General features: G+C 42.9%; 1 protein-coding gene across 4 annotated transcripts in view; it reads right to left on the bottom strand.

The window, feature by feature from the left end:
- Nucleotides 1-15889, bottom strand: part of dgkh (diacylglycerol kinase, eta) — a 529882-nt gene that overhangs the window by 64173 nt on the left and 449820 nt on the right. For all 4 annotated transcript variants that reach the window (XM_048541055.2, XM_048541057.2, XM_048541059.2 and 1 more), the window contains 3 exons: nucleotides 15714-15810; nucleotides 7291-7398; nucleotides 5423-5536 (listed from right to left, as the gene is read on the bottom strand). In XM_048541055.2, the coding sequence (XP_048397012.2) occupies nucleotides 5423-5536; nucleotides 7291-7398; nucleotides 15714-15810 (319 nt within the window). The remainder of the gene's footprint in view (nucleotides 1-5422; nucleotides 5537-7290; nucleotides 7399-15713; nucleotides 15811-15889) is intronic.

The raw sequence follows: 15889 nt of genomic DNA, 5'->3' as shown, positions 1-15889 counted from the left end.
CTATTCTCACCCTCAATAATGGAACAGCCCAGCACAGCAGCATAAAATATGAGACTGAAGCTTTCACAGCAAGTTTCAGCCAGACATGCCATTTGTATGATCCATCTCGGTCTCTTCCAGTAGTCCCCAGCATCAGAGATTCGAGTCTTCAGCCACTCATGTGATATCAAGAAACAGTTGGAGATACTGGACACTGCAAAGCCTATATGCCCTGACAACATTCTGGCAGTAATTCTGAAAACTAATGCTCTAGAACCTGCCACTCCCATAGCCAAGCTATTCCAGTACAGGTACAACACTGACACCTACCTGCGAATGTGGAAAATTGCCCGAGTATTTCCTGTACCTAAAAAGCAGGGCAAATCTAACCCAGGCAATTACTGCCCCATCAGTCTACACTCAATCGTCAATAAAGTCATCAACAGTGCTATCAAGCAGCACCTACTCAGCAATGACTTGCTCAGTGATGCCCAGTTTGGGTTCCTCTAGGACTCCTCAGCTCCTAAGCTCACTACAGCCTTGGATGAAAGAGCTAAAGTGAGAGTGACAGCCCTCGACATCAAGGCTGCTTTTGACTGAGTGTGGCACCAAGGGTCCTTAATAAAACTGGAATCGATGGGTATCAGGGGAAAACTCTCCAGAGTTTGGAGTCATACCTGCCACATAGGAAGATGGTCATTGTTGTTGGAGGTCATTCACCTCAGCTCCAGGACATCTCTGCAGGAGTTCCTCAGGGTAGTGTCCCAGGTCCAACCATCTGCAGCTGCTTCATTGATCTTCCCTCCGTCATAAGGTCAGAATTCAGGAAGTTTGCTGATAATTGCACGGTGTTGAGCATCATTATTAACTCCTCATATATTGAAGCAGTCCAGGTTGACAGGCAACAAAATCTGGACAATATCTAGCCTTGGGCTAACAAGTGGCACAAAACATTCACACAACACAAATGCCAGGCAATGACTGTCACCAATAAGAGACAATCTAAAGATTGCACCTGTACATTCAATGGCGTTACCATCACTGAATCCCCAACTATAAACATGCTGGGGATTATAATTGACAAGAAACTCAACTGGACTCACCACACTAACACAGTGGCTACAAGAGCAGATCGGGGACTAGGAGTACTGCAGCTAGTAACTCATCTCCTGACTTGCCAAAGCCTGTCCACCGTCTACAAGGCACATGTCAGGAGTGTGATGGAATATTCCCCATTTTCCTGGATGGATGCAACCCCAAGAACACTCAAGAAGCTTGACACCATCCAGGACAAATTAGCACACTTGATAGGCACGACATCCACAAATATCCACTCCTGTCACTGCCGACGGTCAGTAACTGCTGTGTATACTATCTAGAAGATGCGCTGCAGAAATTCACCAAAGATCCTCAGACAGCACCTTTCAAAAGCATGACCACTTCTACCTAGAAGGACAAGGGCAGCAGATATACTCACCATCCTGACTATATCACTGTTCCTTCAATGTTGCTGGGTCAAAATTCTGGAATTCTTAATTCCCTCCCTCATGGCTCTGTAGGTCAACTCACAGCAGATGGAGACTGCATCAGTTTAAGGCAGCTCACCACCTAGGGGCAGGCAATAAATGCTGACCCAGACAGCTATGCCCCCATGCCGCAAAAAAATAAACAAAAACAAAGGAGCTTAAAACTGGGAGCTTAACATTCCAGGATTCTTGACCTTTTGAAAGGATGTGTGGTCGGGTGGCACTGTTAATAAGAAATGAAATGAGGACAGTTGTGAGTCATGATCTGGGTTTGTATGATGTGGAGTCCATTTGAGTGGCGGTAAACGTAAGAACATAAGAACCAAGAGGAGGAGTAGGCAATCTGGTCCATTGAGGCTGCTGCGCCATTCAATAAGATCATGGCTGATTTTGCCATGGACTCAGCTCCACTTACCTGCCTGCTCATCATAATCCTTAATTCCTTTACTGTTCTAAAATCTATCTAGCTTGGCCTTGAAAGTGTTTAATGAGGGAGCCTCAACTGCTTCACTGGGCAAGGAATCCCACAGGTTCACCACCCATTGCGTGAAGAAGTTCCTCTTCAACACAGTCCTAATCTGCTTTCCCTTATTTTGGGACAATGCTCCCTAGTTTTAGTTTCAACAAATCAACAAATAATAGAAGCATGTAAAAAGAATAGAGTGACAGCAATGGATGATATTAATCTTCATGTTGATTGGGTTAATCCAATTAGAAAGGGTAGTTATGACAATGAATTCATGTTAGGGATAGTTTCCTAGAACAAAATAACATGAAGCCAACTAGAGAGCTTGGAACTGGTAATAGGCAATGAGATAGTTTTAATAAATGGCCTCCAAGTAAAATATCCCATAAATAGTAGTGATCATGACGCTGACAGAGAGAAACTTGGGTTGGAAACAATTGTGTTTAACTTAAAAAAAAAAGAACTACAATGAAATGAAGACAGAGTTAACGAAAGTGAACAGGGCAGATAGATTAGCAGGAAAGACAGTAAGCAAACAGCAGTTGACATTTGAGGAGGTAATTCATAACTCTCAGCAAAAATACATCCCCATAAGGAGGAAAGATTCTAAGAAAGCGATAAACCAATCATGGCTGACCAATGAAACTATGGAGAATATTAAGTTCAAGGAAAATACACATAAGGAGGTTGACGTCAGTGACTGCCATGAAGACTGGAATAAGTTCAGAATCCAGCAAGGGAGGGCTAAACACATCAGAAAGACTGAGAAAATAAACTATGAGGGCAAACAAGGGAGGAATGTACAAACTGATAATAAGAGCACCTTTAAAAATATAAAAAGGAAAACAAAGGTCAAAGTTGACATCGGCCCCTTGGAAAATGAATCTGGGAGACAAGTTAAGGGAAACAAGGAAATGGCAGAGGAGTTAAAGATCAGTCTTTATGGTGAAAATACATCAAACATCACATTAATAGTAAAGAATATTGGGAGGAATTAAGTACCATTACCATCACTAAAGAAGTATTCAACAAACTAATGGGGCTAAAGGCAGAATAGTTTCCTGGCCCTAAAGGCTTGCATCTTAGGATCATAAAAGAGGTAGCTACAGAGATAGTAGATGCAGTGCCTGTAATTTTTGCAAAAATCTTTGGATTCTGGAGAAGTACCAGAAGATTGGAAAACTACTACGTAACACTGTTATTCAACAAGGGAGGAAGGCAAACAGTGGTAAGTATGGGCTGATTAATCTGATATCTATTGTTGGAGAAAGTACTGAAATCAATTCCGAAGGAAGTAACAGAAATACATCTGGATAATTATAATCTAGAGTCAATATGGCATAACGAAAGAGAAATTGTGTCTAATTAATTTACTAAAGATTTTCAAGGCAGTATCAACAACAGTGGATCGAGGGAAACCAGTAGATGTGTTGCATTGGATTTTGACAAAGTGCCTACAAAAGATTAAGTTATATGGTAAAAGCCCACAATGTTGGAGGCAGTATATTGGCACAGGTCATGAATAGGAAACAATGAGTGGGGCTAAAGGGTTCTTTTTCAGTTTGGTGGCCCTGTGAGATTTCACAGGGATCAGTGCTGGGACCGCAACTGTTTACAATATATGTTAATATCTTACAGGAAAGAAGTGAATGTACTGTCGCCAAATTTGCAGACAATATAAAAATAGGTAGAAATGCAGGCTGTGTGAGGGACACAAACAGTTTACAAAGAGATAGTGATAGATTAAGTCAATGGGAGGAAAGTTGGCTAATGGAACTGAATGTGAGAAAATATGAAGTTGTTCATTATGGAAGGAAAAACAAAAGAACAGAACATTATTTAAATGGAGAGAAACTGCAGAAAGTTGCGATACAAACAGATTGTATATGGAACACAGAAGCTCGCACAGAGGTGCAGCAGGCAGTCAAGAAGGCTAATGGAACGTTGACCCTCATTTCCAGGCGTTTGGAATATAAGAGTACGGAAGGCTTATTGCAACCGTACAAGATACTGGACAAACCACATCTGGAACAGAGTTCAGTTTTGATCCCCTTAGGAAAGGTATCATTCCATTAGAGGCAATTCAGAGAAGGTTCACTGGATGATCCCTGGTAACATGGTCCTGACGTAGGGTTACAGCCCGAAACACTGACTTTCCTGCTCCTTGGATGCTTTCTGACCTGCTGTGCTTCTCCAGCTCCATATTTATTGACTGTAGCTTCCAGTATCAGCAGTCCTTACCGTCTCACTGGTATGAAGGGATGGTTTTATGTGCAATGGCCAAACATTGAGACTCTGCTCACTTGAGTTTAGAAGAATGAGACATGATCTCACTGAAACGTGTAGGATTCTAAAGGGGTTTGACAAGATAAAGGCTGAGACCATGTTTCTCCATCATGGGAAAATCTAGGACCAGAGGGCATCATATCAGAATTAAGGAACACCAATTTAGGACTGAGATGAAGAGGAATTTATTTTCTCAGAGCGTTGAGTGTCTTGGAAAATCCTTGTACCAGTGAGCTGTGGGAGCTAACTCCTTGTTACACTTGAGGCTGAGATAGATTCCTGATCAGCAGGAGAATCAAAAGTTCCAGGGAAAGGGCAGGAAAGTGGATATGAGAAACGTCAGATCAGCCATGGTTCTATTCAATAGTGGAGCAAGCTTGAGGGCCAAATGGCCTGTTTCTGTTTCCACCTCTTCTTGTCTTATGGTCTCTTACTTCAAGACACTTTACAACTGGCCTTAATCTCGCCTGTCAGCTGTCCTATTATCACCTTTGGTCACTCGATTTTAAGACAATAATGTTCTTGTGAAGTACACTGGGACCTTCCAAAGATGCTATACAGCTATAATAAGTTGTTGTATGAACTTCAGCTCTTGCGTTACTTCAACTAAGCAGAATTTGTGGTGTTAGCATGTACTTAACCTGATGCCAGTTAATGTTTCCTCAACAAACATTATCCAGTGCTTCACACAGTCACAGAAGATCCTGCTTTACAGTTTCTCACAGGCTGTTCCTTGATGTCCAGAGGTATTGCAGACACTGGTCAGAAATTTCACTTCTGGCATAATGGAGAAGTCTTCTTTATCACAGTAATGACCAATGATCAACGATCAATGGTAATTTCAGCTGGATTCAGTGTTAAAACAAGAACAAAGTGAAGTACAATCCAAATTCAGACACTAACGTCGCTGGTTATGCTGGACAATAAAATCTCAACTTGCACAAATGATTTAATCAAAGTATCATGGAAGAAAGCAGATTGCTCCAGGAGATAAGAAGAGCTGAGATGCAAGATGATGAAAAAAACAATGACGATTTAAAAAGATCATAGTTCCAAAGCTATTCTATAAAAATTCAAAACCCAATAGAACAGCAGATAAAACTTTTCATCTGACGATTAAACAGTTGCTTCAAATATTAAAGCATCTTATGGGCAACATACCCACCTGGGCTATTCGGTGATGCTGGAGTTTAATAACTCTTGACACAGCCATCTGCATACTTCCAAACACAGCCACTACTTCCAAGATCTTGTCATCAAATGAGGGTGCACCAAAAATCTAGAAGAACAGAAACGTCATAACTCTGGGAAAGACCAAACAGCTGCATGGCAAAGCATTTCAGCACTTGCAAAGTGAATCCTTTTCTGGTCTGGCAGAGAAGGCATTACCTTTGAAAGAAGTTGTATGTCGTAACTTTATAATTGGCCCTCCTATTACAACAGCAGTTATCAGCAATGTTACCTTACCAGTTTGCAGCAGTCACAAGCTTTCATCTATTTGAATTAAGCACTGAAAGAGAGGTCAAAATCATAACACTCACCCTTACATGGTCACAAAGGTATATGGATAGACATTAGTGGCGGTAATGCTAGTGGGTGGACACACACTATTCTGTGGTTTCCCATTTACTCAAAGTGATCAGCTGCTTCGTTATACCAACAGAAATCTTTAGCCTTCTCTACCAATCAGCTAAGTTTTCAAACTGGGAACAATAAACTTAAAAAGCAAACTCAACAACAGTTTTGAAAGTCATCAGTAATAATTTCAATACCCCTATTAATATAAAGTTGTGGAACACTGAAGACTGATTTTAGAGCACTAGATCATCCTGGATGGTCTAGACTCTGATGTGAAGTTTCTAATTTATGCAGTGGCTTTGAATTTAATGACAATTTAAAGGATACAATCAATGTAAGTCAGGGGCAGGCGGCAAGAGAAAAATTCAAGATGTGTGGTGCAAACACTGATTGCCTTGTGCCCTCCACCCCATCTTTAGTGCTAAATAACCTTTCAAGAATCACTTGGTTCTGCCTAACCTCTAGGAATAACGTTGAGGCAGCTCAGAACAGACAACAATCTGCAGAATTGGCAAAAAGCTGGAAAGGCAGCTTTAGTCAGTTGATGCCAGGGCTCAACTTGGACAGCAGTAGCAGTCAAGGAGCTGGTGAAGCTGCAGTTAAGAAAACAAGAGTCCAGCAAGTATTGGGATGGTCAGTATTGAAGGGAAGGGATGAGACAAATTTGACTTTTCCTACTGTACAAAATGGTGTAAACTTTTTTTAAACAATTATACTCTTGATTTTTAAAATCAAGGCTCTTCCGAGAGTATCTAGTTTATGTTTTTCCTGTTGTTAGAATGCAATAGGTAGGCACATTTCTGTTGGCTACTGAGAAAACTAAAATACATGAGAAATGATTGATGGATAAGTGTGACAGAGAGAGACAAATGGTTCTTTAACCAGACAATACAGTTAGTTTCTGATGTTTTGGCACAACCTTAAGCATTGTTATTGCAGCATATTTTGAAATAAATTCATACAATCTTTAAAAGGACATTTATTAACATGGTAAAAACCAAAAGAACTGTGGATGCTGTAAATCAGGAACAAAAACAAAGTTGCTCGAAAAGCTCAGCAGGTCTGGCAGAAAACAGAGTTAACGTTTCGGATCTGGTGACCCTTCCTCAGAACCTTAGTTTATTAACATGGTATCTGGCAATAGGAAGGTCAAAGAATATATTTGAATTGTTCGGGCAAGTCCTATGTGGAAATCTGACTGACTATGACGTTGCTTAGAGAGGCTCAGGAGACCATGCAGTACAATTCCACGATTGACTACAAAGGATTACGATTGGGGCAACAGTTCCTAAACAATAACAGGATTCAATGCCAGAATTCTGCAGCCCCTGAAGCAGCTTAGTAGGTGGATGTAGGTGCATTACATCCAAATGACGACAGCAGTAATGCTTCACACACAAAGTGCAATTATTTTGTGTTTGACAGAAGGATCCATATCTTCTTCATGCAACTTACATCATCCTCTTTTGTACCGCCCCAAAAGTTAGTTCCTCCGGCATAGCTGGGAATGTTTAATACAGCAATGCCCTGAAGACTAGGTAGGGGAATGTATTGTCCATCACACTGTAAGATACAAAACAAACTGGGTGAAAAAAGAAGACTGCCTCGATCAACAGTTAAATAGTGCATGTCCATATGTCCATTCTTCCATTCTATTCGACTGCAGTTGGGAGAGGTAACGGTGAGATGACTCTCAGCGTTGCTGTTGATCTCTTTTCCTGAAACTGAAAAATGCATTAAACAATGAGGTGAGTCAAGTCATAAAAATCAAGCCAATAAAAGAGCCTGGCATAGGGCAGATGAAATTTAATGCAGAGAAATTGAAACTTATGCATTTTGGGAAGAACAGCAGAGGCATTGTGAACAAAATGCAGAGAATCAAAGAATCCATATAAGTGTGGAAGCAGGCCTTCAGCCCAATGAATCCACACCGACCCTTTGAGGAGCATCCCACACAGATCCCCCACTGTATCCCTGTAACCTGATATTTTTCCATGGCTAATCCACCTTGCTTGCGCATCCCTGGACACTATGGGCAATTCAGCACAGCCAAAACACCTAGCCTGGACTGTGGGTGAAAATTGGACACTCCGAGGAAACCTACTCAAACAGGAAGAATGTGCAAAATCCACACAGTCACCTGAAGGTGGACTCAAGCTTGTGTCCCTGGCACTGTGAGGCAGCAGTGCTAACCATTGAGCCACCATGCTGCCCCAAAATTCTGAAGGATTGCAAAAGCAGAAAGACCAGCACTGTGCATACCCATGGAACAAATCGTGACATCTGCTAGAAAAACGTATTGAGTGTATCACTTTACTAATAGAATCTTAAATTAGTGAGAAAGTTGTAACAAAATTTAGTAAAACGCTAGTTAATCCTCAGATCAAGTACTTAATTCTGGGAATTGGACTTTCAGAAGAACGGCGATGTTTCTGAAGAAATTTACTGGATAAAAAACAGCAAAAAAACAGGAATGCGATGAGAACATTCTGGAGATGACGGGTTTGTTCTCCGTACAGCAGAAAACAAAATCAAGAAATTAGAGAAGTGTTCAAAATAAGGAATGGTTTTGATAGAGGAAGAAAAATAAAACTGTTGGCTTTGGCAGATGGCTTGACAGTCGGATGGACACCAATTTAAAGGTGACTAGTAAAAGAATGAGGTGAGATGTCATAAATTTATTTTGCAGGATCAGTTGTCATCTGCAATGTACCTACTGAAAGGTTAGTAGAAGCAAATTCAACACTAACTTACAAAAGGTAAAGATCAAGTGCAAGAGACTAATTGAACATCTTTGCCAATACACTAAACGGTGTCATTCTACAATATTACTACCATGCTCTTAATAGGAATGATATAAAATATGGTTGACAATAAATCAATGTCTAAACCAGCTTTCAAAATGCTTCCAAAGACAATGTAGTGCTGAAGTTCCAAGGAGCCAGACATTTAAAATTACTTTAAGGCAAGATTGATTGGATCACCAATTTATGTCAATCTGCATCTACAAAATACTTTTACATTTTGGACCAGGACTCAAAATGACTGGAGACAGATACCAACATATACAATTATATATATTTATATACAAGCAGTCAGATAGACCAAGATAATAAAATGTGAGGCTGGATGAACACAGCAGGCCAAGCAGCATCTCAGGAGCACAAAAGCTTGAGGCTGGATGAACACAGCAGGCCAAGCAGCATCTCAGGAGCACAAAAGCTGAGGCTGGATGAACACAGCAGGCCAAGCAGCATCTCAGGAGCACAAAAGCTGATGTTTCGGGCCTAGACCCTTCATCAGAGAAGGGGATGGGGAGTGGGTTCTGGAATAAATGGGGAGGGGGAGGCGGACTGAAGATGGAGAGAAAAGAAGATAGGTAGAGAGGAGATTATAGGCGAGGAGGTAAGGAGGGGATAGGATGGTCCAGGGAAGACGGACAGGTCAAGGAGGCGGGATGAGGTTAATAGGCAGGAAATGGAGGTGCGGCTTGAGGTGGGAGGAAGGGATAGGTGAGAGGAAGAACAGGTTCGGGAGGCGGAGACAGGCTGGGCTGGTTTTGGTATGCAGTGGGGGGAGGGGACGAGCTGGGCTGGTTGTGTGATGCAGTGGGAGGGAACGGGACGAATGCGTCTCCTGCAGTTCCCGCAACACATCCCTCACACCCCACCCCCGCCACAACCGCCCCAAGAGGATCCCCCTCGTTCTCACACCATCCCACCAACCTCCGGACGCAACGCATCACCCTCCGACACTTCCGCCATCTACAATCCAACCCAAGATATTTTTCCATCCCCACCCTTGTCTGCTTTCCGGAGAGACCACTCTCTCTGTAACTCCCTTGTTCGCTCCACGCTCCCCTCCAACCCCACCACACCCGGCACCTTCCTCTGCAACCGCAGGAAGTGCTACACTTGCCCCACACCTCCTCCCTCACCCCCATCCCAGGCCCCAAGATGACTTTCTATATTTAGCAGATGTTCACCTGCACAAGGTTGCAGGAACAGGGACTCATATTCCGCTTGGGAACCCTGCATCCCAATGGTATCAATGTGGATATCACAAGCTTCAACATCTCCCACTGCATCCCAAACCAGCCCAGTTCGTCCCCTCCCCCCACTGCATCAAACAGCCAGCCCAGCCTATCTCCGTCTCCCTAACCTGTTCTTCCTCTCACCCATCCGTTCCTCCCACCTCAAGCCGCAACTCCATTTCCTACCTACTAACCTCATCCCGCCTCCTCGGCCTGTCCGTCTTCCCTGGACTGACCTATCCCCTCCCTACCTCCCCACCTATACTCTCCTCTCTACCTATCTTCTTTTCTCTCCATCTTCAGACCTCCTCCCCCTCTCTCCCTATTTATTCCAGAACCCTCTCCCCATCCCCCTCTCTGATGAAGGTTCTAGGCCCGAAAAGTCAGCTTTTGTGCTCCTGAGATGCTGCTTGGCCTGCTGTGTTCATCCAGCTTCACACTTTGTTATCTTGGATTCTCCAGCATCTGCAGTTCCCATTATCTCTATTGTACTGTTGTGTTGGGTTCCAGCATTCTTGACAATGAGGGCATTTGTGGAGGCTTCTGTTCGATTGAGCTGTTTAATTTCTGCCAAAATTTGCAGCAGGGCTGTAGGGTTTTGTTTGTGGGATCATTTTACATTGTATTGTATGCTATTTCTGCTGTCTGACATGAAAGTAAGTCTGTGCTGTAGCTTCACAAGGTTGACACTTCATTTTCAAGTATGCTTACTGCTGCTCTTGACATGGCCTCCTACATTTCCACTGAACTAGGGCTGATTCCATTGGTTGGCAGTAATAGTCGAGTCATGGAGATGTCTAGCCATGAAGTTACAGACTGTACCTTAGTACAATTCAGCCCACTGTGCCTCATGGATATCCAGTCTTGAGTTTCCAGAACTGATAAAATCTATCCTATTCAGCAATGGTGGCAGAATGGTGACCAAGAAATATGCAGTGGTTGATCTCACCAACACTGCTATGGAGAGGTATTTGCAACGGGGTGATTAACAAGGAGAAAATCAAGTGGGATCTTCCATCTTATTGGTTCCCTCACGTGCCTGGTCTGGTAGATGTATCTTTCAAGACTTGGCCTGCTTGGTAGTAGTTGTGCAATTAAGCCACGGAGTGATTGATTGGAGCTTCAAATTTTGTCGATAGGGTCTGGGCTTATGGGGTGGCTGTGATTGTGACTGTGAGTCAGGCAAGTAATAAGCAAAAGTCTCAGTTCTTGCAATTTTCCCCAAGTTTTAGATTCTTGCAGCTTGTATGGACAAGAATGAGGCTGCAGGGTGGATGAACAGACTGTCACCATAGCACAAGGAACCTTTCAAGCTGGGAAGTGAATAAAAATGTTTTTGTAACAGGAAACAACATAGTCAGGATAGAACAGTTCTCTACAGCTTGAGAGCTTGAGTCCAGAAGGCTATGTTGTGCGTCCAATGGGGGATCAACTGGGAACTGAAGGGGAAGCTGCTGGTGGAGGATCCAGTGGTCCTCATTTAGGTGGGTAAAATGGCATAGATAAAACTAGGAAAGGAGTTCTGCTCAGGAAAAATGAAGAGCTAGGGCCGAAATTACATAGCAGAAACTCAAAGTTAACAATCTCTGGGTTATTATTTGAGATGTCTAATTGCAAAGGGCAAATAAGCATAAGTAGAATGTGTATCTTAAAGACAGGTGAGAGGGAAGTGGGTTTGGTTCATGGGGAACTGGTATCAGTACAAATGGGAGCTGTATCATTGGGATGCCTTCACCTGAACCATTCTGGAAGAGGTGCTTGCCCAAGTCATATAACTAGGGCAGTAGGTTGGGCTTTAATATGCATGAGTGATCACCTGAGGAGCGAAGTGGTATAACTAACAGAAAGGGCTAAGCAATAGAGCAGGGTAACAATAACCAGAGAGTGGCAAGAAGGAACAGAGAGAACAAACCTACTAGTGCACCAAATAAGACTAGAGTTTGCAAGAATAGAAAGAAGTCTGAATTAAAGGTTCTGCATGTGAAAGTGTGGAACTTACATAATAAAACAGATTAATTGACAGCACAATTAGAAATAAACATATATGACCTGATGATTGCCATTTCAGTGACATAGTTACAAGATTACCAAGGCAGGGATCTAAACATTAATTGGACAAATTTTAGAAAGCAGTAAAGAATGACTAAACAGCATTGGGGAAGAAATGGAGTATGATCAAGAGATAGCTTGGGAATGTAAAATATTTCAAAAAGGAAAAGAATAACTGCATAGAACGCTGGGTCCAACAGGATGAGGCTAGAGAATTTCACATCTGGCTTCAATGTAGAAGACACAAATTACATACTGTGAAAACTTGAAAATTGAGAGGGCCGAGAACAGGAGGAATTAAAACAATCACATTCGGTGTACTGATAAAACTACCAGACCTAAAGACTGACAAGTCCCCTTGACCTGGTGGTTTGCATCCCAGGATATTAACAAAAGTAGCTGCTAAGATAGTAAGTATGTCACTTACGATCTTCAAAAATATCCTATATTCTTGAAAAGTTTAAGCAGATTATAAACTGCTAGTGTAACATGTCCACTCAAGCAAGAAGGGAAACAGAAAGCAGGAAACTAGGCCAGTTATCCTAACATTTGTCGTATGAAAATTTGAGAACCCATTATTAAGGAATAGCTACATTATTCATGGAGTTGCTATGAAGATGCAGCAAATGATTAAGAAGGCAATGCAACGTTTGCATTTATTGCAAGGGGAATCAAGTATAAAACAGAGAAGCTATACTACAGTTATACTGAGCACTGAAGAGATCCAGCTCTGGAGTAGATTCATAGATTCCTGCAGCACAGAGAAGGCCCGTCGGCCCACTAAGTCTACACCAAAAACAGCTACCACTAAAAGCACGTGAATGCTAATTTCCTGCACCTGTCCCATATCCTTCACTGTTATGTTATTTCAAATGCTCATCCAAATATCCTTTAAAGATTGCAAGGGTTCCAGATTCCACTAACTTCCCAGGCAGTACATTCCAGATTCCCACCATTCGCTGAGTGAAAAATGTTTTTCCCAAATCCTCACTTAATCTCCTGCCCCTCAGCCTAAAACCCCTGCCCCCTAATGATCGACCTCTCAACCAAGGGGAACAGATGCTCTTTATTCTCCCTTTCCACACCCCTCACAATCAAATACACCTCAATCATGTCGCCCCTCAGTCTTCTCTGCTCTAAAGAAAACAATCCAAGCCTATCTAGTCTTTCCTTCTCGTTCAATTTCTCCATTTCAGGCAACCTCCTCTGTACCAAGATAATAAAATGTGAGGATGGATGAACACAGCAGGCCAAGCAGCATCTCAGGAGCACAAAAGCTGATGTTTCGGGCCTAGACCCTTCATCAGAGAGGGGGATGGGGAGAGGGAACTGGAATAAATAGGGAGAGAGGGGGAGGCGGACCGAAGATGGAGAGTAAAGAAGATAGGTGGAGAGAGTGTAGGTGGGGAGGTAGGGAGGGGATAGGTCAGTCCAGGGAAGACGGACAGGTCAAGGAGGTGGGATGAGGTTACTAGGTAGCTGGGGGTGCGGCTTGAGGTGGGAGGAAGGGATGGGTGAGAGGAAGAACCGGTTAGGGAGGCAGAGACAGGTTGGACTGGTTTTGGGATGCAGTGGGTGGGGGGAAAGAGCTGGGCTGGTTGTGTGGTGCAGTGGGGGGAGGGGACGAACTGGGCTGGTTTAGGGATGCAGTAGGGGAAGGGGAGATTCAGTACAGGAAGGATGTAATAGCAGTGGAAAGGGGTACAGAACTTTGCAGAACTCCAGCTGTGGGCTGACTAACGCCCTGTACAACTCCGACATTATCACCTTGTTCTTACACTCTATGCCACAACTGATGAAAACAAGTGACCCAAATGCCGCCTTATTATCCCAAGACCCATTTGTTCCTCTACGCTACCCGGTGTCCTGCCATTCATTAAATACTCCCTCTTGTTTAAATACTTGTTTCATCTTCTGAAGTGGATCACCTTACATTTAAATGTCATCTGCCACTGTTCTGCTCATCTGGCCAGACCATCTATAGCTTCCTGTAATCTACAGCCATCTTCATTGCCACTAACCACTCAACCAATCGCTGTGTCACCTGCAAATTTATTTAACAGCAACTCCCACCCCCAATATTTTCATCGAAAACAATAAGGTTCCCAGTACTGATTCTTGTGGTAAACTGCTGGATACCACTTCCCAGTCACTCGGAACAGCCTTCAACCACTACTTTTTGTATCCTATTATTAAGTCAGCTTCTGATCCATCTCTGAATTCCATGAGCTTTAACCTTCTCAATCATCTCCCATTTGGGGCTTTGTCAAAAGCTTTGCTAAAGTTCACACAAACTTCATCAACTGAACTTTCCTCATCCACATTTTCAAAAGGTATGACTTCGCTCTGACAAAGCCACGTTGACCATCCCTATTTAACCCTTGCCTTTCTAAATGGGTATTAATTCGCTCCTTCAGAATTTTCTCCAATCGCTTCCCTATTTGTGTTACTTATGTGCAGTTTTGATCTCCTTACTTAAGAAATGACATTACTACATCAGAAGAACTTCACAGAAGTTAAAACATTTAACTGATTTCTGGGATGAAGGGTTCATTTTAGGAGAGATTCAGGTGTTTGGGCCTTGCTTTGGAGGAGGCCTTGTGTGCTTTTTCCTGTACGTTAAGCCAACAATGTTACCTGCACATTGAGGAACCAGCTTGGTGCAGCCCCTTGGTTGTGGATTTCAGTACATACACTGTCCTAGAGGTTATTTGCTCTCATTAAAAGTAAAACTCTTAACTCTCTATTTACAGTCCTTTATTTACATCTGTATATAGCGGGTTGTCAAACAACTGTATCTAGTGCAGTGTCTAAGACCCCTCTTCCAACTTCATTCTAGACTGGTGTCTTCTCTCTTACTAATGTTAGAGACATATGATCAGTTGCCTCATTGTGACTCACACGAATCTCAATGTACCTAACTGTGCTCCCCAATAACAGCAAGGCTGTTCATAACACAACATTTGCCTACGCCTTCCGTGGGAGCCTCCATCTTGAGAAACCCTTTTCGGTTGGGGATGTCCTCCCATTCAACTGCATTGTGTTCTGGAATATTTGCGTCTCTTCATCCAAGTTATTTAGTACTGTGTATCCTTGTGAAGGAAGAGGAGCACGTTACAAGTCACTCGTCAGTAAGCCTTACTGTTGTACACGGCATGGTGGTTCAGTGGTTGGTACTTCTCCTTCACAGCGCCAGGGACCCAGGTTTGATTCCACCTTTAGGCAACTGTCTATGTGGAGTCTGCACATTCTCTCCGTGTCTGTGTGGGTTTCCTACCACAGTCCAGAGATGCGCAGGTTAGGTGGATTTGCCATGGGAAATGTAGAGTTACAGGGAAAGAATAGGAGGAAATGGGTTGAGGTGGGATGCTCTTTAGGGAGTCAGTATGGACTTTTGGGTCGATCGGTGTGGGGGGGCGGGGGGGGGGGGGGGGTGGGGGGAAGATGGGGTGCCTAAACCCTTGGAGATATTAACAGCACCTGAAAATGAAAGAGAGCAAAAAGAGAGAGACAGTACCACTATACTTCAAACTGTTTCAGATACTACTGCGCAAATAGCTGTTGTAACAAACCAATCACAAACTTTGCCACACTGATGTTTTGAACAGTCCCAACGGAGTTAGTTGCGAAGAGAACTCTTAGATCATATTCACTGAATAACAGTACCCAGGCATGATAAGTACATTCCATTATTAATGAGATTTAATAATGTATTAATACGACTGCATCAGTTGCATTGATTAGGTGTTCTTGCGGTTTGACTTGCTTACCCACTATGGAAGATACAAAGCATTACCTCAAGTTGCACCTTTTGTTCTAAGTTCTTATAGGTTCGCTGCAGTAACTCTTTGGTACCAAGCACACCATACCACATCATATTCTTGGTCCGGCTTCTAAACGGAAAGATTAAGAGATTGTTCAGAAAGATACAGGCATGCTTCACTGATATTTCTACCTTATTTTGTGGGTATA

This window comes from Stegostoma tigrinum, chromosome 12 (genome assembly GCF_030684315.1).
Source record: "Stegostoma tigrinum isolate sSteTig4 chromosome 12, sSteTig4.hap1, whole genome shotgun sequence".
Lineage (NCBI taxonomy): Eukaryota > Metazoa > Chordata > Chondrichthyes > Orectolobiformes > Stegostomatidae > Stegostoma > Stegostoma tigrinum.
Note: the sequence above shows the minus strand (reverse complement) of the source record. Positions and strands in the feature narration are given on the sequence as shown.